This window comes from Lepidochelys kempii, chromosome 3 (genome assembly GCF_965140285.1).
Source record: "Lepidochelys kempii isolate rLepKem1 chromosome 3, rLepKem1.hap1, whole genome shotgun sequence".
Lineage (NCBI taxonomy): Eukaryota > Metazoa > Chordata > Testudines > Cheloniidae > Lepidochelys > Lepidochelys kempii.
In genome coordinates this window covers 13,082,139-13,105,769 of record NC_136382.1, presented here as the reverse complement: position 1 = coordinate 13,105,769, position 23,631 = coordinate 13,082,139, and the positions used below count along the sequence as shown (strand labels likewise).

The 23,631-nt window shown below is 42.7% G+C and overlaps 1 protein-coding gene across 21 annotated transcripts in view; it reads right to left on the bottom strand.

Moving 5' to 3' along the window:
• Positions 1 to 23,631, bottom strand: part of PKHD1 (PKHD1 ciliary IPT domain containing fibrocystin/polyductin) — a 466,962-nt gene that overhangs the window by 185,033 nt on the left and 258,298 nt on the right. For all 21 annotated transcript variants that reach the window (XR_012157891.2, XR_012157890.2, XR_012157896.2 and 18 more), the window contains 3 exons: positions 19,711 to 19,776; positions 18,550 to 18,678; positions 8,632 to 8,769 (listed from right to left, as the gene is read on the bottom strand). Coding sequence is in view for 16 of the 21 variants with exons in the window: in XM_073335719.2 (XP_073191820.1) it covers positions 8,632 to 8,769; positions 18,550 to 18,678; positions 19,711 to 19,776 (333 nt within the window). In the remaining 5 variants the exon portion in view is untranslated. The remainder of the gene's footprint in view (positions 1 to 8,631; positions 8,770 to 18,549; positions 18,679 to 19,710; positions 19,777 to 23,631) is intronic.

Genomic DNA, 23,631 nt, shown 5'->3' with positions numbered 1-23,631 from the left:
GATCTCCTTGAGTCTATCTATTTAGCTTAACAGAGAGAAAGTTACCGGGTGACTTGATTACAGTCTGTAAGTATCTACAATGGGAACAAATATTTAATAATAGGCTCTTCAATCTAGCAAAAGAAAGATATAACATGCTCCAATGGCTGGAAGCTGAAGCTAGACAAATTGAGACTGGAAATAAGGTGTCATTTTTTTAACACAGAGAAATTAACCATTGGAACAATTTACCAAGGGTTGTGGTGAATTCTCCATCACTGGCAATATTAAAATCAAGATTGGATAAAAAAAAAACCTCAAAATTATTTTTGGGAAGATCTATGGCTTTTGTTATACAAGAGGTCAGATGAGATAATCACAGTGGTCCCTTCTGGCTTTGGAATCTATCAACTTTAAGAATGTGCTTCTGTTCGTCTTTAGCCATCAAAGCATTTAAGCACGTGCTTAACTTTAACTTCACATTGACTTCACTGTGATTAAGCATATACTGAAGTGCTTTGCTGAATTTGAGCTATAAAACAGACTTTATCCATGGGTTATGTACCCATGTTTAAAGTTAGAGGTCCTTGAAAATAGCCTATCTAAACTAAAACTAAACTGGTAAGGTTTGATAATACATGAAGCCCACACATAATATATTGAAACCTCATTAAAAATACTGAGAACACTTACTAGCCCTCCGTATCCCATAGTTACAATGAAACTCCACATCAAGGTCCAAATGTGTGAGCTAACAGAGAACATCTCTGGGTGGGAAGCAGCAAAATATTAGAAGCTGTAAATACTTTAACCAGTTCTATGAAAATATGTTCTTGAAACCAATTTATGTCCAGCGCTGCCAGATTTATCATGCAAATTAAAATGAAAGAGAATAAACCATGTAGCATGCTTTGTAGTTTATCTTCCATGCAATGCATATCAATTAAGCAAAAAGAGTTTGTTCTACAAAAGCCAAATACAGCTAAATATCAAACCTAGCATGAGCCCTGGCCAACATTTTTGGCACCTTATTTTCAGAGGTCTTGAGCACTCACAACTGCCACTGGAAATAGAGGTACTCAGTATCTGTGGCCTACCAGTAAAGACGTGAATCTCATGAAGTTATCTGATCATGTTATGAGGTTAATTCTTACCTTATGGCTCTGGTACTTATATAACCCCCATTAGCATAGTATTTGAGCATCTCATGATACCCCAGGGAAGTAGGTATATACATTCACATGGGGAACTGTGGCATACAGAAACTAAGTAGCTTCCTTAAGGTCACATAGGAAGTAAAAGGCAGGGCTGGGAATTGAACCTGAGTCTCTCAAGTCTTTACTTAGCACTTTTAACCACTGGACCATCCTTTTTCTCCCTCCATCCACATGCTTTCTTTTCTGGTGTAATATTATCAGTTCTAAACCACACCCCGTAAAATGCTCTTCCAGGCCAACAGAAAGATGTTAATAGAGCAGAAGAGAGGAAAATGTTCAGAAAATTTTGGTGTGTGATGTTGCTCTTATCTTGTGGTGATAAGTCTATACAGTAAACCGTATTCCAACTGTGACTTCATTTATTTCACCAAGGGTAGTTTACAGTCTCAGAAGAAAATGGCCTAGCACTGAACAGATACAAGGGAGGAAAAAGTAGGACAATTTGTGCCCTAGAGAAATATATGCAGAGTCCAGTAAAAGAGTTCAGCGTTCCTCTAAAATTAGAGATTAAATCAATTATGCAACAGAAAACCTCAGCAGGTGTAGAATAAAACAAATCTGTGCAAAATTAGCCAGCCTGTTATGTTCTTTTCATATTTAAAAATTACAGTTTTGGTGGAATATATATATACGAATAAGAGAAAGAGAGAGAGAAAACTTTGTATCCTAAAGAAACATTCCTCTTTAAGAGCCTTCAAAAAATTAATTAATTAGCAAATTCAAGGTTCCCTAGCAGTGCCAGACTGACATTCCTGGAGATTTATGTCCTTTATGTATCACCTGTGCAGTACAGGAAGCACAATCTTCCTCCACTCTACAGCTAATGCATCTCTTACCTTTGCTGCCGGTCCTTCCTCTAGAGCAAGGAGGGAAGTCATTCTTTCATGGTCCAGTCAATCCTTGGCCTCTTTGCTGAGACCACCAATAACTGGTGTAAATTGGACCGTGACCAGAGATTCTTTTCAGAAAGGACAGCAGACAGACAACATATGACTACAACTTTCAGCCACTAAGGATCTAAGCCTAAAGCTTTGTATCCCATTCCTAAATCCCCCAAGTCATCCTTACTTCCTTGAATGATGTTCTCAGCCACTCTAAGACACCACACACCATGTTGGAGCCTTTCAGTTATTCCTCACCCATTACAATATTTTTCTAACCACAGACGTACCCCACCAAGTTGGGGATTTATAATTTTTGGTGAGATATTTTTTCCTGGTGGTTATAAAATGTTTACCTTTATAAATGTGTGTGTGTGTAAACTGGTTGGCCAGCAAAACATCATTGGAAAGGTCCATGTGAATACAACCAAATCTCAGCTTACTTTTTTTTAAAAAAGAAGTACATTTCTAATGGTTGTGGAGAAAAACTTGAAAGTGTGAACCCTAAATGCTCCAATCCCAGAAGGGATACTTAAAAAAGAACCCAAAATGAATGTCTTTAAACCATGATTCTTAAGCCATTCTCATAATTTTTAATACTATGTGTTGCCAACACTATAACACTTGTCAACTCTGCAGGGGTGTTGGGAGGACTGATCTGTTATGTCTGTACAGTGTTCTGAAAGACCACAGTGTTAAGGATCATTGTAATGATTCACCCACGTGGGTAAGTATTTGCAGGCTCAGGAGATCAGGATTAGCATGCATGTGAGAGATGGTGTTAACTGATCAACAGGGCCCAGTGAAGGCACATCATTTCACTCAAGCACTTTTTGACTATGGGACTGTCCTCACTACACAGTTAACCTGTGAGATTGGCACCCGGGTATTGACCACTGCAAAGCCCTATCTACATTACTATGTCCTCACTGTTTTTGCACTTGCCCATGTGTGCCTGGGGACATATCCCATGATTCTTTGTGAGGAGATGCTCTAGGATTCTGTCCCAGTCACTTGTGGGAGAACTGGTCAGTTCTTTGTGGGACTTGCGAGAAGGGCATTGGACGATTATCAGCACTCGAGTGATTTTGCTTGGGTCCTCACTTTGATGTGAGCAGGTTCCAGTCCCAGTGAAAGCAGAGCCCCAGTTCTAACCCATCCTCCCATCTGGGTAAGGTAGCTCAAAGCGCCTCCTAATTCAGGTCAGAGACTTTTCTGTTTGGATGGTAGCGAGGGTCGACTAAACCCAGGTGAAAGCCTGGCTCAAATGTGCAGTGAAGAATCCTTACTATGGAAAGCCTAGTTAAAACAACGCAGGGCTGAGCAGAGAAAAAGCCAGTTGCACTCTCTCTTGGGCTTATTTGCAGACTGCAACCTGGACCTTATTTTGCCGTTTGGCTTGAAAAGTACTTTCCATTGTTGTCACATTTCAGTGTTATTCCAGCTACGGTTGCTGACATTGTTTCGTTTTCCATAATAAGCCCTATCAATTCTTTCCCAGAATTGTTGGTGTCTCCCTTTTCTTTGCAGCACTGCTGCACAGCAGTGGTTGTAAAAGGAAGCCAAGTAATCTCTTGTGCTTAGAACTTTTTGCGTTCCATGGGCAAGAGTATTTTGCAGAATTAAGTGTAGTGGCCACACCTGTCAGTTTGATGTGTTATCTGAATCCAAGCCTTCTTGGATTTTATTGGGTCAGCTATTCGTGAACTCTGGTCAATGGACACTCAGTCTGCAGAATATTTACTGGTGGTCAACAAAGAGTTGACTTGTCACATAGTGCTGGCTTCTTTTTCTCCTTTCCAGTTGCTTCATCAGATGTCCATGCTCTTCACTGTAAAGAAGAGCCCAGAAGCCTGAAAAGGCAGCTGAAACCAGGGAGGAGCCAGACAGCTGCCTATATGCAAAGTACTTCACTTAGGAAGGGACAATCTATCAGTTGCACACACACAAAATGGGAAATGACTGCCTAGGCAGGAGTACTGCAGAAAGGGGTCTGGGGGTCATAGTGGATAGCAAGCTAAATATGAGTCAACAGTGTAACACTGTTGCAAAAAAAAAAAAAGCAAACATCATTCTGGGATGTGTGAGCAGGAGTGTTGTAAGCAAGACACCAGAAATAATTCTTCTGCTCTACTCCACACTGATTAGGCCTCAACTGTGTCCAGTTCTGGGAGGGACACATTTCAGGAAAGATGTGGACAAATTGGAGAAAGTCCAGAGAAGAGCAACAAACATGATTTTAAAGGTCTAGAAAATATGACCTATGAGGAAGATTGAAAAAAATTGGGTTTGTTTAGTCTGGAGAAGAGAAGACTGAGAGGGGACATGATAACAGTTCTCAAGTACATAAAAGGTTGTTACAAGGAGAAAGGAGAAAAATTGTTCTTCTTAACCTCTAAGGATAGGACAAGAAGCAATGGGCTTAAATTGTATCAAGGGAGGTTTAGGTTGGACATTAGGAAAAACTTTCTAACTGTCAGGTAGTTAAGCACTGGAATAAATTGCCTAGGGAGGTTGTGGGATCTCCGTCACTGGAGATTTTTAAGGGCAGGTTAGACAAGCACCTGTAAGGGATGGACTAGATAATACTTAGTCCTGCCATGAGTGCAGGGGGCAGGACTAGATGACCTCTCAAGTCCATGCCAGTCCTACAAATCTATAAATAGCTTCCTCCATGGACCAGTGCCACCAGTGGAACTGGAGCTGCTAGCTGCTAGTGGGAGATGACTATCCAGGGGAACGTAAAAGAAGGAAATGATATGGCCAGGCAGTGTGCCCAGGAGGAAAGGAACGAAGTGACAGACAGGGTGAAAGCAAGGACCAAAAGTGAGGGAAAGTGGGAGATGAACTACAGAATCGCAGCAGATCACGTTATTAGCTTTTTTTTTCAAAAGCGACAAAACACTCATCACATTAACATGAGCTAGAAATGCATTAAATAGTTTCTTACTATTTCTTCTCTGTGTAAGCAGCTGCCCTAGTTACCACAAGGATATTACATGACTGCACGTGGGCTCAGAAGTGGGCTCATGAGACAATCTCTCATGGTCCACACTACAAAGAAGTTTGAGAACTTCAAGACTGCCTATGCAGTAGAGCGGAGTCATGCATCCCTCAGATGTCCTGACTACACCCCGGAGGCTGGGTGGTAATCAGCTATACCACATGGTCTGACATGTCATATTGCCTAATCATCCCATGAACCTTTGCCAAGTGCCAATTGGGAAGACAATAAAGCGGGATATTACTCTATATGATTTTTTCCAATTATATAAATAATATGGAAGTTGGGGCATTACGGTTTTCACACCAAAAACAACAGAGACTTCAGAAATGTCTGGTGCTTCATCTCCAGGCAGTCAAGTCATGAGTTAATAATGACCTTAGGCATCTTGCCCAGAATGAGAGACAAGACTGACAAGCAGCCATCACTAGAGCCAAGACAATATGTGACAAGTCTGAGACTAAAAAAGTCTATTTAGGTAATTAATCAGTGAGTGGTGTTGCCCTGTTTTACTCTGGTGTGACAGGCAAAACCAGATAGCCTGCCAGTAATGAACAGCTGAGTACTACAGAGTTCAAAAAGGATTTCAATGAGCCCATCATGAAGGAAATAACTTCAGCATTTTGGTGCTTCCTTACCAGAGATGTATGAAACCTGGTGGCTTTGCTCAGGGATGGAATTCACTTTTTTTTTTCCAGTTTCATTCCACCGAGATTTGAACCTCAATCCTGAGTTTTGGATCAGAACGAACCCAGTAATCCCAAAGTGAAACCTAGCAGAAACTGCTGAGAAGTTGAGGCCAACATTTTTGAGTGTCTCCTTCTGACACTGACTTGCTAGTTCCATTTGCAAGTCATCACACTTCGCTGAGCCTCAGTTCCCCCAGCTGCAAACTAGGAATGATGATAATTTCCTACTTCATACCACATGGATGCTGTAAGGTGTAACTAAACAATGTTTCTAAAGTATTATGTGACCATCATTGAACCAGGGAAATCCAGAGCTACAGGTCTAAACCCAGTAGCTGGTAGCTGTACCAGATTGTATCCCCCGTGAATCAGGTACAGAGGGGACTCACAGCACACGTTGACCAGTGGATTACACTGTACATAAAAGCAAAATGTAAGTAAGGCCCATCAGAGAAGTCTCAGGAGTTCTGTGCTCTTAGCCCTGACATGCATCTCTTTATGCCAAGTAGCTTCTAGGAGGCACAGACTCATCTAAAATTCACATCCCTGTTTTATTTCAAGCTAAAGTTTTGTCATAATTGTTGGAATATCGTTGACGTTTCAGAAACTCTGAAATCTTCCTTTTTTTCTTGCAAAGAATATTTCTCCTATCTGTATTCCTACTCTCACTCCTGTGCTTTAATCAACCTTCTCCCAAATAAAAGAACCGGTGCTCTAATGTACAGCAAAGCTCAACTAAGCATTACTTATAGACTACAGAATTATGATCCTGAGGTTAAATATGCCAGACTGAGAACTATGAAATCTGGGCCCAAGGTCCTATTCCTGGCTCTGCCCTAGAATGTGTGTATAGTCTGGGAAAGTCATGTAGCCACTCTGGGTATGTCTACACTGCAACTAGACACCCCTGGCTGGTTTGTCCAGCTGACCTGGCTTGCAGTGCTCAGGATAAGAGGCTGTTTAATTGTGGTGTAGATGTTCAGGCTTGGGCTCGAGCCCTGGCTCTAGGCCCCTGTGAGGTGGCGGCCTGAATGTCTACACTGCAATTAAACAACTCCACAAGCCTTAGCCCCACAAGCTGAATCTGCTAGCCCAGGCCAGTCGCAGGTATCTAACTGCAGCATAGACATACCCTCTGAGCATCAGCTTCCCCATCTGTAAAACAGAGTCAATGATATTTAGTCAATAATGGCTGCACTGGAAGCAGGACACTGAGAAGTTACATTGGAGAGAGCGTATTGGTATGTGGATCAGACGGTGTCAATTTCAGATCCTACTTAGGCATCACTCAGTGCTGATGTCCACCTCTATTAACTTTGTTTACTAAACTGTCTCATTATCTGTTTTGTGTCAGGATTTCTTCAGGGTGTGGTGGAATAGGACAGATGGGCTGAAAAACCTTCCTTTGGGCATGGAATACACACGATTGGACAGATGGGCTCCAAGAAGCTGCCTTCAGGCCTGGAACACGTGGGAAGAGAAGGGGGGTATATCCTCTCCTGTTTTTACAGCCAAGTGTAAAAGCCAGTGGAGAACACTGTGGGCAAAATGAAGAATGTGTATCCAGCTACCCCCTTTATAGCAGAAACTGGAACAAGAATCTTTCTCCAGAAGGTGCTGTCCAAAGAATCTACAGGTGTAGCTAGCTACTTGTTTGGCTCTTAATGCCAGCATTTCTCCATGGCTATATGCTTAAGGGGAGTTTATGTAGCAATGAAGCACATCAATATTTCAAAATAAGTGTTTTTAGGCAGCAGAGCACACTTATTTTCCTAATTTATATATTTAAACTGCAAAAAGGTGGGAACAATAAACTGTTAAGAATATGTAAAGGTACACTGACCTCCATTGTTACCTGTAAAGCCTTTTTTCAAAGCAAAACTAAAGGCAATAAAATATCTCTTTTGCTAAAGCTTATTAACTTGCCAGTCCCCTGAGATTAACAACAAAGAAATTCCAGGGTCGACTTCACAGGAATGTGATTACTCAAATAAATTATCATTTTAAAGTTCATAAAACCAATCTTGAGAAAGGGCAGGGAGTGACCAACACACTGATCTGAGCATCCAAATGATTCCTGTAAGTAAAGAAAAATCCCGGCTTTATGCAGCTTCATGTTTGAAGAGAATTATGGGAGTAATTACTTTTCTGGGGAAAGGCATTGGTTTCTTCATTGCGAATAGCAGGTAACAGACCCAGTGACATTGGAGACACTTTTGGCATAAGAACTAGCACCCCATGCTATATTCCCCAAGAGTCCCTGCACCCCTCTATTCTGAGGTACTGGCAGAACATTCCAGCTAGACCAGTTTTATGTCAGATCAGGATTTCTATACCTTGTGGGAAAACTTAGTTGCCTTCTTGAGTTGGTGTTAAAGGCCCTCCATGCCACTTACTTAAGTGCTATTGACTTCAACTTTAAGCACACGATGTTAGGGATTGCTCCCACATCTAGGATGACTCAGTCTTTGCCTTGAAGCGCTTGCAATCCAAGAAAACAAGTGCCAAAGGAAGTGCAGGGAGATAGATACAATCCACATCCATGGGTTTTATATACATTGAGTAAAATCCTGGCCCCAGTGAAATCAATGGGAGTTTTACCAGCTTTTCACTACTTATATACATTTAGTTCTTAAGTATGCATTAGCTGTGTTAGATTTTCTCCTCACCCAACCCATTCTAAACTGGCCTTTTTCTTGTATGCATTACAGAAAAAGCAACGACCTGTTTGATTATCAGGCCTAGCATCACCATGAATGATCTCATAGTATTTGTCGTTAATTCTTGGGGGTTTTTAAAATCAACAAATAAAACAAAATCCTTGTTTTAAGAACAGCCTCTGGTCATTATTTCTCTCTTACCCACTTTCAGTTCACCACCTGCAACCACTATACAGGTGGCACTAAGGACATTGCTGGAGCTGACTGGGAATTCCAGAGTCCCCAGAACATAGAGACCTCTCAGAGGAGGAAGAGTTGTATCCACCAGGATGGTCCTGTCTGAAAAAAGAGGAGAGAGAGAGAGCAACGTCAATATACCAACACTGTGATGTGAAGATGGAAAATGAGGGGAAAGCTCTAGAGATCATGGCCACTTAAGCATGTGCTTAACTTTAAATTTTGCTTGACAAATTCAGACTGGAAATAAAGTGTAAATTTTGAATATTGAGAGTCATTCATCATTGGAACAACTTCCACGGGTCATGACGTTCCGCACTAACTGGCCATTTTTTAAATAAGAGATTGGATATTTTTCTAAAAGATATAGGTCTGTAAAAGTCGTAATATTATAACAAAAACACTTCAAAAACAGACTCCAATGAGAGACAGCTGAATTGGAATTAATTTGCAAACTACACACCAATAAATTAGGCTTGAATAAAGACTGGGAGTGGATGGGTCATTACACAAAGTAAAACTATTTCCCCATGTATATTTCCCTCCCCCCTCCCCCACTGTTACTCTCACCTTCTTGTCAACTGTTGGAAATGGGCCACTCTGATTATCACTACAAAAGGTTTTTTTCTCCTGCTGATAATAGCTCACCTTAATTGATCGCTCTTGTTATAGTGTGTATGGCAACACCCATTTTTTCATGTTCTTGTATATATATATATAGATATATCTTCCTACTGTATTTTCCACAGTATACATCCGATGAAGTGGCTTTTAGCCCACAAAAGCTTATGCTCAAATAAATGTATTAGTCTCTAAGGTGCCACAAGTGCTCCTCGTTCTTTTTGAAATAAAGAATTCAATCATGTGGACCCATATTGACCCCAACTTAGGTCATGAGCAGAGGTCAGACCTTGAGACCTACAACAAATTGTCTATAAATTGAGCCAATGGAGTAACTACTACTAGTAGTAGGCTGTTATCCTGCATGTGAACCAGCCACTAGACGAGTGTGAGATACACACTTTGACAGTGTTTCACAGCAACTTGTGACAACAGAGAATGGTGAGACTCGGGGTTCCTGGATCCAATTCCAGGTTCTGGAGGGGAGCGTTCTCTAATGGTTGCAATCTCATCTAACACTGGGCCCCAAAGCCGGACCCCATCTTCCTCTCCTCCTATGCACTCACCAGCTCCTGACTCCTCCCTGCTACTCCACAATGCCCATATCCACTTAATATTGACCCACACCCCTATCTTCCTATCTACCTCTCTAGTTACTGCCTCTATTTGCCCCCCATCCCATCTCCTGACCCCTCCCACTCTGCTCCATCAAATATCCACCCCACCCCACCTCCCCACCCCTCCCACTCTGTTTCCATACAACCTCCACCCCACCCCAGCTCCTGTCCCTTCCCCTCTGCTCCCATCCAACCTCCAACCATCCCAGCTTCTGACCCCTTCCTCTCTGCTTCCATACAACTTCCTCCCCATTCTAGCTCCTGACCCCTGTCCCTCTGCTCGCATCAAACCTCCATCGCACCGCAGATCCTGAACCCTGTCCCTCTGCTTCTTTCCATCCTCCACCCCACCTCAGCTCCTGCCCATCCTACTCTGCTCCCATCAAACTCCCATTCTGCCTCCTGACCTCTCCCCCTCTGCTCCAATCTGACCTCCATCCCACCCCAGCTCATCTCCCTCCCCCCCAGCTACCAGCCAATATCCACCCCACCCCAGCTCCTGAACCCTCTCCCTCTGCTGCTATATCCCCCCAACTTCTGCCTGCCTTCCCTCTCTTTTTTTCCTCATTCCCACCCTTCACTCCCCAACAGTTGCATCCAGTCGTCGCCTCCTTGCTGCCTGGGCATTAGCAGGAGGAGCCTTGAGAAGGCAGGGGAGGGGATCTCTCTGCTCTCAATTCTTGAGCCTGCAACCACAGCAGCCCCTTGCTGACCAGACAAGCAATTGCACTGAAAGTCATCTTCAGTCCCTGCAGCCCTGGGCTGGAGCATGCTCAGCACACATGAAATCTCCAGTGAATTTAGCTGCCAAACTGGAGCAAGTCTCTAGTGAGCTTGTGAGCAAAGGCTCACAACTTGGGCAAATTTAGAAAAAATTTAACTGGGACGGCAAAACAACGGTGTTCAAGGCCCTTTCAATGAGGGATAGGGTCCTATTCCCTGAAGAGCTAACTGTCATAATCAGTCGGAAAAAACACAATACCGAGTGAAACAAAGCAGAGGGAAGAGGATAAGGGGGGAGATATTCTTAGAATGGAAATGGCTTATATGAGGAAATCACTGCTCAAGAATATGAGAAAATGCTCCAGTTGACAAAGGCCGTAAGTATAGTCGTCAAGCATAGGGCGAAACATTTTTACAAGAAGAAGAAAGAGAGCTGTTAGGCATAACATTTATATGTCATGTTTAAGCCTGGAACAGATTTTTTTTTTTTTTTTTTTGCTGAGTTGCACATCCTTAGAAATAAGGGCTTATAAATGAAACACTGATTGCTCTGTAAGTAGATTTCAGAGTAACAGCCATGTTAGTCTGTATTCGCAAAAAGAAAAGGAGTACTTGTGGCACCTTAGAGACTAACCAATTTATTTGAGCATAAGCTTTCGTGAGCTACGTGAGCTGTAGCTCACGAAAGCTTATGCTCAAATAAATTGGTTAGTCTCTAAGGTGCCACAAGACTCCTTTTCTTTCTGTAAGTAGAGAGTTTCATGCATGTGACCCGAGAATAATAATGGGAGGGAGAAATTCTGACCTGCGCGGACCTGATGTGGTTTCATGGGTGCAACTGAGAGCATGTTCAGTGGATGCGTGAGGAGACAGACATATATTCTGCAGAAACAGCAGGGGGCTCCATTGTAGAGTTAATCTCCTTCCACACTTGAGAAAAAGGAACTGATGGGTAGAAGACTGTTACCACATGTGATACATTCCTTGTGGCACATACCTAACTGCTTCATATGAGCAGCTCTGCAGATTACACAGTGAGGTGACTAGTCAGTGCCTAAAATCAGTGACTTTAGGTCAGATGGCTCAATGAAATTTATCTCCAGACAAAGGAGAAACTGTATTTGTTTTATCCCTTCCCTCAAGAAATTCACATCGCCACAAGCAACTGCATTAAGAAAATAATTCAAATCTAAGAGGGCTACCTTTCATTTTATGTGTACTTCCTGCAGACAAAAGCTCACAGCCTTAACGTTCGGGTGTACAACGCTGAGAATTCGCTAATGACTCCAGCAATGACATCAAATGCCTTTGATCAACCCCATTGCTATATAAAACACCATAGCATGTCATTGAATGGAAATCAGCCACAACAGACACGCTATTATATGAGAGACAGTACTCCAGCATTCATCTCTTCAAACAGAAAAAGTTCAAAGAAAATCAAAATCAGAACATGAATAAGAGAGTGGATTCCACCACTAAAAAAAAGAAAAAGAAAAAAAGGCCAGGGGCTACATGATATCATATCTAGACCTTTCAAACCATTGCCTAGAATTATTACATGTTCTCCTTCCACCCAATATGCAATGTGTCATACTGAAAACCCATCAACCAAAGTATGGGAAATCTCAGCATTTGGGGAGCTAATGCACTCCATGATCTGGCCTGGAACGAAGACGACTGCTGTTTGCTGATGGAATGGTATGAATCAACTCACTATTCATGCTTTCCAGTATTGTGCAATTGGTTTTTAAATGTGGGAGTCCCAATTTAGGCAATGAGCCTGATTTGCAAGCCTTATTCATGTGATTAGTCCTTATGTGATGGGCACTATCTTGGCTAAAACACCAGAGACTAAACCAGAGAATGCCAGAGGTAAAATAACAAGCTGATAAACTCAAGCTACTCTATCTACATAGCCTTGATCACCACAGCAACTCATAATCATTAATGGAATTAGTTTCACAACACTCCTGTGATGAAGAGAAGCGCTAATATCCACATTGGGAATAGAGGCACAGGGAGCCTAAGCAACTTGTCCTAAGTTACACAGAAAGTCAATGGTGGAACAAGCAATTGAACCCAGGTTTTCTAAGACCTAGGTTAGCATCCTAACCACTAGACCATCTTTCCTCTCATACCAAAGCACTCCCTCTGGGACTGTAACAGCTTCATGTCCTCTGCAGCTTGGGCATAGAAGGGGATCTCACCAGTGAGCTACCCTTGCATGAGCAGTCCCACTAAAGTTATCATTACAGGTAAAATCCACCCCATGCAGGAGTTTTGGATGATCAGTAAAGGTTGTCTCTCTTCTAGCCTGGAGCTCATTTATATCCTTTTGGACTAAAACCAAAGAATGCTTCTCATGGGAGACTTCAATCACCCTGACATCTGCTGGGAGAACAATACAGCAGAGCACAGACAATCCAGGAAGTTTTTGGAGAGTGTTGCGGACAACTTCCTGGTGCAAGTGCTGGAGGAACCAACTAGGTGCCATGCTCTTCTTGACCTTCTGTTCATAAACAGGGAAGAATTGGTAGGGGAAGTAAAATTGGGTGGCAACCTGGGCAGCAGTAACCATGAGATGGTCAAGTTCAGGATCCTGACAAAAGGAAGAAAGGAGAGCAGCAGAATACGGCCCCTGGACTTCAGAAAAACAGACTTTGACTCCCTTAGGGCACTGATGGGCAGGATCCCCTGGGTGGCTAATATGTGGGGGAAGGAGTCCAGGAGAACTGGCTGTATTTTAAAGAAGCCTTATTGAGGGTGCAGGAACAAACCATCCCGGTGTGCAGAAAGAATAGCAAATATGGAAGGCGACCAGCTTGGCTTAACAGTGAAATCGTCAATGAGCTTAAACACAAAAAAGGAAGCTTACAAGAAATGGAAACTTGGACAGATGACTAGGGAGGAGTATAAAAATATTGCTCTAGCATGCAGGGATGTAATCAGGAAGTCCAAAGCACAATTGGAGTTGCAGCTAGCAAGGGATGTGAAAGGTAACAAGAAGGGTTTCTACAGGTATGTTAGCAACAAGAAGAAGGTCGGGAAAAATGTGGAACCCTCACTGAATGGGGGCGGCAACCTAGTGACATATGATGTGGAAAAAGCTGAAGTACTCTTCAATCTTCACAGACAAGGTCAGCTCCAGACTGCTGCACTGCGCAGCACAGTATGGGGATGAGGTGAGCAGCCCTCAGTGGTGAAAGAACAAGTTAAGAACTATTTAGAAAAGCTGGACACACACAAGTCCATGGGGCCGGATGCAATGCATCCAAGGGTGCTGAGGGTGTTGGCTGATGTGATTGCAGAGCCATTGGCCATTATCTTTGAAAACTCGTAGCGGCCAGGGGAGGTCACGGACTATTGCAAAAAGGCAAATGTAATGCCCATCTTTACAAAAGGGAAGAAGAAGAATCCAGGGAACTACAAACTGGTCAGCCCCACCTCAGTCCCTGGAAAAATCCTCAAGGAATCAATTTTGAAGCACTTGGAGGAGAGGAAGGTGATCAGGAACAGTCAACATGGATTCACCAAGGGCAAGGCATGCTTGACCAACCTGATTGCCTTCTATGATGAGATAACTGGCCCTGTAGATATGGGGAAAGTGGTGGATGTGATATACCTTGACTTTAGCAAAGCTTTTGATATGGTCTCCCACAGTATTCTTGCCAGCAAGTTAAAGTAGTATGGATTGGATGAATGGACTATAAGGATAGAAAGCTGGCTAGATCATCAGGCTCAATGGGTAGTGATCAATGACTCTATGTCTAGTTGGCAGCCAGTATCAAGCGGAGTGCCCCAGGGATCGGTCCTGGGGCTGGTTTTGTTCAACATCTTCATTAATGATCTGGATGATGGAATGGATTGCACTCTCAACAAGTTCGCGGATGACACTAAGCTGGGGGGAGAGGTAAATATGCTGGAGGATAGGGACAGGGTCCAGAGTGACCTAGACAAATTGGAGGATTGGGCCAAAAGACATTTGATGAGGTTCAACAAGGAGAAGAGTCCTGCACTTGGGATGGAAGAATCCCATGCACTACTGCTGGCTGGGGACTGACTGGCTAAGCGGAAGTTCTGCAAAAAAGGACCTGGGGATTACAGTGGATGAGAAGCTGGATATGAGTTAACAGTGAGTGTGCCCTTGTTGCCAAGAAGGTTAACGGTATATTGAGCTGCATTAGTAGAAGCATTGCTAGCAGATCGAGAGAAGTGATTATTCCCCTCTATTCAGCACTGGTGAGGCCAGTTTTGGGCTCCCCACTACAGAAAGGACAAATTGGAGAGAGTCCAGCAGAGGGCAACAAAAACTATTAGGGGGCTGGGGCACATGATTTATGAGGAGAGGATGAGGGAGCTGGGCTTGGTTAGTCTGCAGAAGAGAAGAGTGAGGGGGCATTTGATAGCAGCCTTCAACTTGCTGAAGGGGGGTTCCAAAGAGGATGGAGCTAGGCTGTTCTCAGTGGTGGCAGATGACAGAACAAGGAGCAATGGTCTCAAGTTGCAGTGGGGGAGGTCTAGGTTGGATATTAGGAAACACTATTTCATTAGGAGGGTGGTGAAGCACTGGAATGGGTTACCTAGGGACATGGTGGAATCTCCATCCTTAGAGGTTTTTAAGACCTAGTTTGACAAAACCCTGGCTGGGATGATTTAATTGGTGTTGGTCCTGCTTTGAGCAGGGGGTTGGACTAGATGACCTCCTGAGGTCTCTTCCAACCCTCATCTTCTGTGATTCTATGAATAACAGCACGACTAATGGTACCTGTGACCGATTTTTAGGACCCTGTGTGAAGTTGCATGGTTAGTCACCCTGGCAGTTGCAACTAGTGGGTCTCAACACCCACTCAGGAGGAGTGAAGATGAAGTGTTTCTAAGGCAAGAGAGGGTAAAGGTGAGGTAGGTGATAGAACAGCCAGCTTGGGAGGAAGAGCAAGGTAGAGAGTTTATTCCTGTGGTTCTTAAATTAAAATAAAGGAAAAGCATGGGAAGCAGGGTGGAGTAGGTTTTGGACACTAACCAAGCATGTGTGTATGTGCACCAGGCTGAAACCCAAGAAGGGATTATATCGATTTACAGCAACATGACAGTTATTTACAACACGTGGAATGCAGGGAAACAGAAGGAACTGCTCTCTATAAACTAACACACTGCACTGAATTGTGCATGGCCTAACATGCAAATACTCCTCTTGTTTGTTTATTTTTGCTTATAAAATGTTTTGCTTTGGTTTCCCCATTCAATAAGGTTTTTAAAGGGTGGAGATGGCATGTTTTGCACCACTGTGAAGCAGCATGTTCTAAAGAGTTGAACAGTAGGACTCAGAACTAAGGATTCTTGAATTCTAAGGCTGCTCTGGGGTCTTGGGTATGTCACTTATTTTTGTCTGCGCTTTACTTTCTCCATGTGAAGAATGGGTATAATACAGCTTTATATACCACACAACAGAAGTGTTGTGAGGATTAGTTAATATCTCTGTTCTTATCTTCAGGCCGCAAAAAAGCTTGGGACCAGCATACCTAAAAGAGCCTAATGCTGCAGGATGAAAATTGTGGTCAACAGCTCTGCCCTGAGACACAGTGGAACTTTTTTCCATAAGGCTTAAGATCATCTGTGCAGGAGACAGAGCTTTCTTGAGGGCCAGTTCATGACTTTGGAAGGAACTCCTCCAGGAACAAAGCATCATCATAAACGTCACCGTCTTCCGCTCCAACTGCAAGGTGCACTTCTTCAGCTTGCCTTATCTAACATAAACACAGAGCAGTGGGGGGGAAAAAGCCTACCAAAAGAAAACACTCCACTGCACATACAATGAACCACATGTGAAAAGAAGTTAATCATGCTGCTCAATGCATAACCAGAAGGCGCTCAGATACTACAGTGATGAGGGTCATACAAGAACCTAGGTAGCATAGAATAGAAAAGACAGCACTTTTTCTGTTTGTGAATTGTAACTGAATAGGGCATGATTTTTACAAATTTGGTCACTATTTATATTTTTTACAATTTTTTTGTGTCACTGCTAGAGGTTTCTTTGAAAAATTACTGCGTCTTCATCAAAATTTGAAATATTTCAGCCAGCTCTACAGTTAGTTGAAAAACAGTTAGGGGGGAGACATGGGAAAACTTTATCAATTTTTTATCTATATTTGAAATTTGAGTGGAATTCTTCAACCCGATCTCGTGAAAGAGGTAGATGAGTCAGCGTTTTGTGTACTAGCCTATCACTAGGCTACCTGGAGTCTCTCTTCTGCCCAGAATCCCTTGAGGAAGTCACTTAGCCTCCCTGTGCTTTTCTTCCACATCTGTAACATGGGGATAATAGTGCTTTTCTATTTCACCGGGATGTTGTGAGGACACAGACAGTAAAGATTTGGAGGTAATGGAGACATATAAGTATTTTAGATAAACAGAATGTTTTCCAGTCCTGTTTGTGAACGTAGTGATCTGATCATTGTCTGACTCATTTGGGCTCTGACCTTGCAAACACCTAGGCATCTGTACACATTGTAGCCAATGGGGGTCCAGAGAGAAGCAAACTTATGTAGATGCTTATGTGTTAGCCAGAACAGAGCCCTAATTATCTGTGTCAGAAGTCTGGCCAGGGGATTCTGGGAGCAGCTGTGTCTTTCCCCCATCTAATATACAACTCACACTACTAATTCTCTCTTCAACTAAAGCTGATTTTTACTACATCCATAATGTGTTATTTAATTATTTCTCATTTACATGTGGGGCCAGTGAAACACTTCCGGGATGCAATAAAATAAAATGCAAAAGTAATAATCTCAACTTGCCCTAGAGGTAAAAAATGACAACAGAAAGACCTTCCAGCCCCCACAAGAAAAACAGATGACAAAACCCAGGTCCTCAGAGTAGGTCTGAGACAGGCCTTCCAGAAGGATCAGCAAACTCAGGCTCTGTCAGACCAAGTTGGGGGGGAAATTCAGAGTTCAGGACACTTCACTGAGAGTGCCCTGCATCCACCACCCAGACATACAAGTCTAAGGACTGCCAGCGTTATAATTAGTACAATATATTATTTATATTGCTGTAGTGCCTCGAAGCCCCAGCCGTGATCAGGGCCCTGTTGTCCCAGGCACTGGACATGCATGCATATAACACAGCGTCCCTGCCACAAAGGACTTACAATCTAAAACGAGAAGACAGGCAAAGGCTGAGAGAAAAGAAGCTTAATTATCGCCAACATTTAGAAGTGGAGCTGGAGCATCCACACTTGCACAACCTGACATATGAAGTCTTAGCAGAAGCAGGATTTGTACCCAATTCTCCTGAGACACAGAATAAATGCCTTATCTAGATAACCATATGATATCAGCACTCCAGCTAATCTCCACTGTTGGGGTAAAGTCCAAAGACAAGGATGGACTTGGGGGTTGGACTAGATGACCTCCTGAAGTCCCTGATATTCTATGATTCTATGACTCAATGATACTTAGAAACCTAATCCATAAACAGATTTAGAGATCTAAATGAACAGTTGGACAGGCAACCAGAAAGCAAAATGGAAGCCAGTACAGTCTTGGGAGCTCGGCTGAAATATGCTCCCTGTGTGAAACACTGCTAGGTAAGTGGAAAGAGACATTCTGCATTAGCTATGATATGGTACACCTGAGTTTACTTAAGGAAAAAAAAACCACCACAGAACCGTGGGTATATTTGTGCAGTAGATAAGGGTGTGTGAGAGAGAAATACAGAGAAGTCTGCTTCTGGGGCAATGTTTGTTCTAACATGCACGCATTCATGCTGCAGTCTAAGGTCATATGTTTGTGTCCTGTGTACACTGGAATTTACAGTTCTGTTAATTAGCACGTGGTAAAACTGGACTAACATTTCCAGTGTAGACATACCTTTGGTATTACTGAGAGAAACTCAGAACTGTACTTCCCTTACTTACTAGGCAAGATGACGACATCCTCACCAGAGGCTGGAATGCTGTGGTTGTATCCACCCCAGCCTTGTTTCACTCCACTCCATGATTCAGGGAATGACCATTTCAAAATTACGTCAGAAGGAGAGACTGGAGCTAGAACACAGGATGGACAAAGATGATGTATTTGGAATTGTCATTTGCCCCACAAAACCAAAACTTGCCCAATGAGCAAAACCCTACCCTACCCTACCCACAAGTGTCTGCTCTCATTTTGTGCCTTCCTACCCAAAAGCCAGGAAGCTAAATGGATTTTGTAATATGTCCTAAAGTTCAAAGGATCTAGGCTATGTGAAAATCAACTAAGCTCTTTGGAAGCAAGGACTTTTTTACTGTATATCTGTGCAGCATGTAGCATAACGAAGGTCTGGGGTGAAATCCTTGCTCCAGGGAAATGGTAAAATCCCAGTTGACTTCACTGGGGGCCAAGGTTTCACCCTTGATCCAGATTGAGGCTTCTAGGCATTTCTGCAATACAAATAAATAACAATTATAATAATCTTGTGAGGTAGGTAAGTTTTATGAACCCTGTTCCATAGTATAATGAAGGCCAATGAAGTTGAGCCCAACTTAGATTGTGAGCTCTCTGGGGCAGGCTCTGTCTTTCTGTTATTTATATGTACAATGCCTAACACAATGGGGCCCTGATCCCTAGCTGAGGCCTCTAAGCTCTACTGCAACAGAAATAAATTTCTGTAACAATAGTGGACTACATAGCAAATCTGTGGCAAATCCCAGATTAGAACTCTGTAGGTCTTCCTTCTTTCCAGCCCTATCCTTTGGTCTATTATGCTGTCTGGCTCAATGTGTAACTGTATAATAATGTCATGCTATTATCCTAAGATCACTGTGTAGCACTAAAATATATTGTAGTCTTACATTCTCCATGACCTTTATGATCTGATATGGTATTTCTTAACAAAAGTTTATAGTCTTTTATAATGTGGAATCACACATTCATCACATGCAATGGTAGATGTGGCTCTTAAATGAATGCCAAGAGCCCCTTTTGGGCTGACAGATGTACAAAACATAGAGGTGATGTACAGCGACATTTTCCTGCACACCTAGTAAAAGGAATTGCTGTGGCTGTTAGACGAAACCAGTCAGCCTGAGACCACCACATACCTGGTGTAGGTAGAGTGACGTTTTCTTCCTCTTTGAATGTTACTTGGATTAGGTCTTCACTTGTAACTGAAAAGAGAGGGTGCATGGCTTGTAGACAAACCCCATCAGCAACTCAATGGAAACTAACAAAAGCAATTAGACAGTAATCTCTGATACAATGTTTTCTGATCATTCACATTTCTAACAACAAAAGGTTTCCCAAGTACCTAGCCTTGCTGATCCTTTTTCAACCATTTTTCTTACAGTGTTTTTATAAATAAATGAATACATTTTTGTTTGTAGGCACTGAAGGGCTCCTGGCACCTTACCAAAAAAAGCTGAGAGCAGATATACAATAAACAAAAGCTACAGTTGGCATGCCAACTTCATTTATCCCGTTGTAAAACTAGAGTAGCTCTATTGACTGCAATCGCGTTACACTGGTGAGTTACTTTGGATTTACAATGGGGTAACTGAGATCAGAAAGGGAACTGTAGCTTTTGTTCATTGTGTGTATGTATGTTCTTGGAATCTAAGTCAAGACTGGATGCCTTTCTAAAAGAAATGCACTAGTTCAACCAAGATTTATGGTTAGAGCCAGGAATTCTATGGCCCGTGGTATGTAGGCGGTCAGACTAGATTATAATAATTGTAACCCCCTCTGCTAGGTTTTGCCAACAGCGACAAGGGCTCGGTTCATCTATTAAAATTAATACCCCACTAGCTTGAGCTCCTAGCCAGCATTTCTGGGATCACTAAATACCTTTATTGGGAGCCCTTAATAGGCAATACTTCCTACTCGCAAGCACTGAGTCTGTGTATGAGGAAAGGAACACTTTATTGGGGGAAAGGGAACACAGCATCATCTTGGGGAAAACAGCAACAATGATCTAAATGAATGACAAGTAAAACACTCCCCCATGGTTGTTGTTGGCATCCTTTCGTCTGTGAGAGATGGTGGGAATAGAGCAGCCTATGATGTAGATGGTTTGCAATGTCTCATGTGACTGAATAGGCCAATCTGAGATTTGCATGATCTTTGGCAGTTATTGCAAATGTCTGTATCTTGCTTACTTCCTGCGGGCTCTTTTCTCCTCAAGCTGTAGGAGCCAGCTCCTGTCACTGACTTTGATACCCTCATGGAGACGATGTCACCACTTGTTACGGTCACTTGCCAAGATTTCCCATTGGTCAGGATCAATTGCAAATTCCTTCAGATCTCACCTTGCATGTGTCTTCATATTGAACCTGTTGTTCTTGTTCACTCTGATAGTTCTCTGTATAGCATGTCCTTGGGTATGTGTCCATCTTCCAACCTACTCAGATGGCCCAGCCAGTGCAGTTGTCTTTGCTTGAGCAGGATTGTCACAGTTGGTAAATTTGCCCTTTGAAGAACCTCTGTGCTGGTGACTTTATCTTGCCATTTGGTGTTGAGTATGCAGTGTAAACAACATAGGTGGAAACTGTTCAACATTTTCTCCTGATGAGCATAAGTTGTCCATGTTTACCCACCATACATGAGAGTGATGAGGACATAAGCTTGGTACACTAGTATTTTGGTCTTGATAGTAAGCTTTGAGTTCTTCCATGCTCTTTTAGTTAGTCTGCTAAAGGTGGTGGCAGCCTTTCCAATGTGAACATTTAGTTCTTTATTCAGTGAGAGGTTGGTGGTCACTGTAGAACCTAAATTACTGAACTTTTGGACTACTTCTAGCTGGTTTGCATTTAAGGTAATTGAAGGATCTTGTAGAACCCCCTGTTCTAATACAACCATTTTCTTGATGCTGATGGTGAGAGCAAATGCCTGACAGGTACTTGAAAGCAGTCCATGAGTTCTTGTATTATATCTTCATTGTTGGTTATGACGGCAGCATCATCAGTGAATAGAAATTCCCTAATTATCAACTTTTTGACTTTGGTCTTTGACTTAAATCGGGACAGGTTGAAGAGTTTCCCATCTGATCTTGTGTGGAGATACACTCCATCTTTCATAAAAAGAAAAGGAGTACTTGTGGCACCTTAGAGACTAACCAATTTATTTGAGCATAAGCTTTCGTGAGCTACAGCTCACTTCATCGGATGCATACTGTGGAAAGTGTAGAAGATCTTTTTACATACACACAAAGCATGAAAAAATACCTCCTCCCACCCCACTCTCCTGCTGGTAATAGATTATCTAAAGTGATCACTCTCCTTACAATGTGTATGATAATCAAGGTGGGCCATTTCCAGCACAAATCCAGGTTTTCTCACTCCCCCCCCACACACACACACAAAAACCCACTCTCCTGCTGGTAATAGCTTATCTAGAACGTCACTTTAGATAAGCTATTACCAGCAGGAGAATGGGTTTGTGGGGGGTGGTGGTGGTGAGAAAACCTGGATTTGTGCTGGAAATGGCCCACCTTGATTATCATACACATTGTAAGGAGAGTGATCACTTTAGATAAGCTATTACCAGCAGGACAGTGGGGTGGGAGGAGGTATTTTTTCATGCTTTGTGTGTATGTAAAAAGATCTTCTACACTTTCCACAGTATGCATCCAACGAAGTGAGCTGTAGCTCACGAAAGCTTATGCTCAAATAAATTGGTTAGTCTCTAAGGTGCCACAAGTCCTCCTTTTCTTTTTGCGAATACAGACTAACACGGCTGTTACTCTGAAATCCATCTTTCATGTCCTTAGATGCACAGTTCAGTATTACTGAGAAGAAGATTCCAAAGAGTGTAGGGGCAAGAACACATCCTTGCTTCACTCTGCTTTTCATCTCAAAGCTGTACGAAGTGGACCCATCAAACTGGACAGTTGCTCTCATGTTGTTGTGGAATGAACGTATAAAACTTAACAGGGTTGGTGGACATCTTATCTTTTCTAACATTGCAAATAGATTTGCTCTGCTGACTGTGTTGAATGCTTTGGTTAGGTCCACAAAGGTGATGTACAATGGTCAGTTTTTCTCTCTGCAATTTTCTTGGAGTTGATGCAGAGAAAATATCATGTCTATCGTTGATCTTCCAGCCCTGAATTCGCACTGTGATTTAGGGTAGACATGATTCACCAGCTGTTGTAGGCACACTAAGATGACTTTTGCAAAAGCTTTTCCTGCTATGCTTAGTTGCAAGATACCCCTGTAGTTGTTGCAGTCACACTTTTTGCCTTTATTTTCTATACAAAGTGATGATGTTTGTGTCGCACATCTCTTGTGGTACCTCACCCTCTTTCCAGCATTTAAGCAGCAGCTGATGGAGATGTAGTAATAGGCTGTCTTTCCCGTACTTGAGGATTTCTACTGGGATGCCATCTTTTCAGGAGCCTTGCCACTTGGCAGCTAATCAATGGTCTTGCTTAGCTCTTCTACAGTGGGCTCCAGATCTAGCTGTGGCATGACCTGTAGAGTTGATATTTGGTCCACTGACTCACTGGTGATGTTTCTTTCTTGTGCGTATAGCTCTGAATAGTGTTCAACCCAACAAGACAACTGCTTGATTTTATCTGTAATGATTTCACCGCTGTGCGATTTGAGAGGGGCAATCTTGTTGACAGTGGGATCTAGAGCTCTCTAAATGAATTACAAGTAAAACACTGCCCATGGTAACTTTGGCAATAGTCTTAACTTGGTTCGCTAGTAGCCGGTGTGAATGTCCAGTAGGCAAACAGCCCTTTTACCACATCACTTCTCTCTTCTCCCTCCGCTAAACACAACTCATGCTTAGGTGTCAATGGATAGCGTAGTCCCAGAATCCTGAGGTGTACTTGGGCAGACCTGCCTCCAATCCCTTGCAAAATCCTACCAGGTCCTGTCCTGAGGCTCCACTACTTAACCCAGCTATAGTGATTTCAGCTTTATTTGGTGGCTGGGTAGAAAAAAAACATACCAGAATTTACTCACCTCTGCTGCTATCCTCAGTGGCTTCAACAAAGAGCCCTCTTTGCATTGCATCCC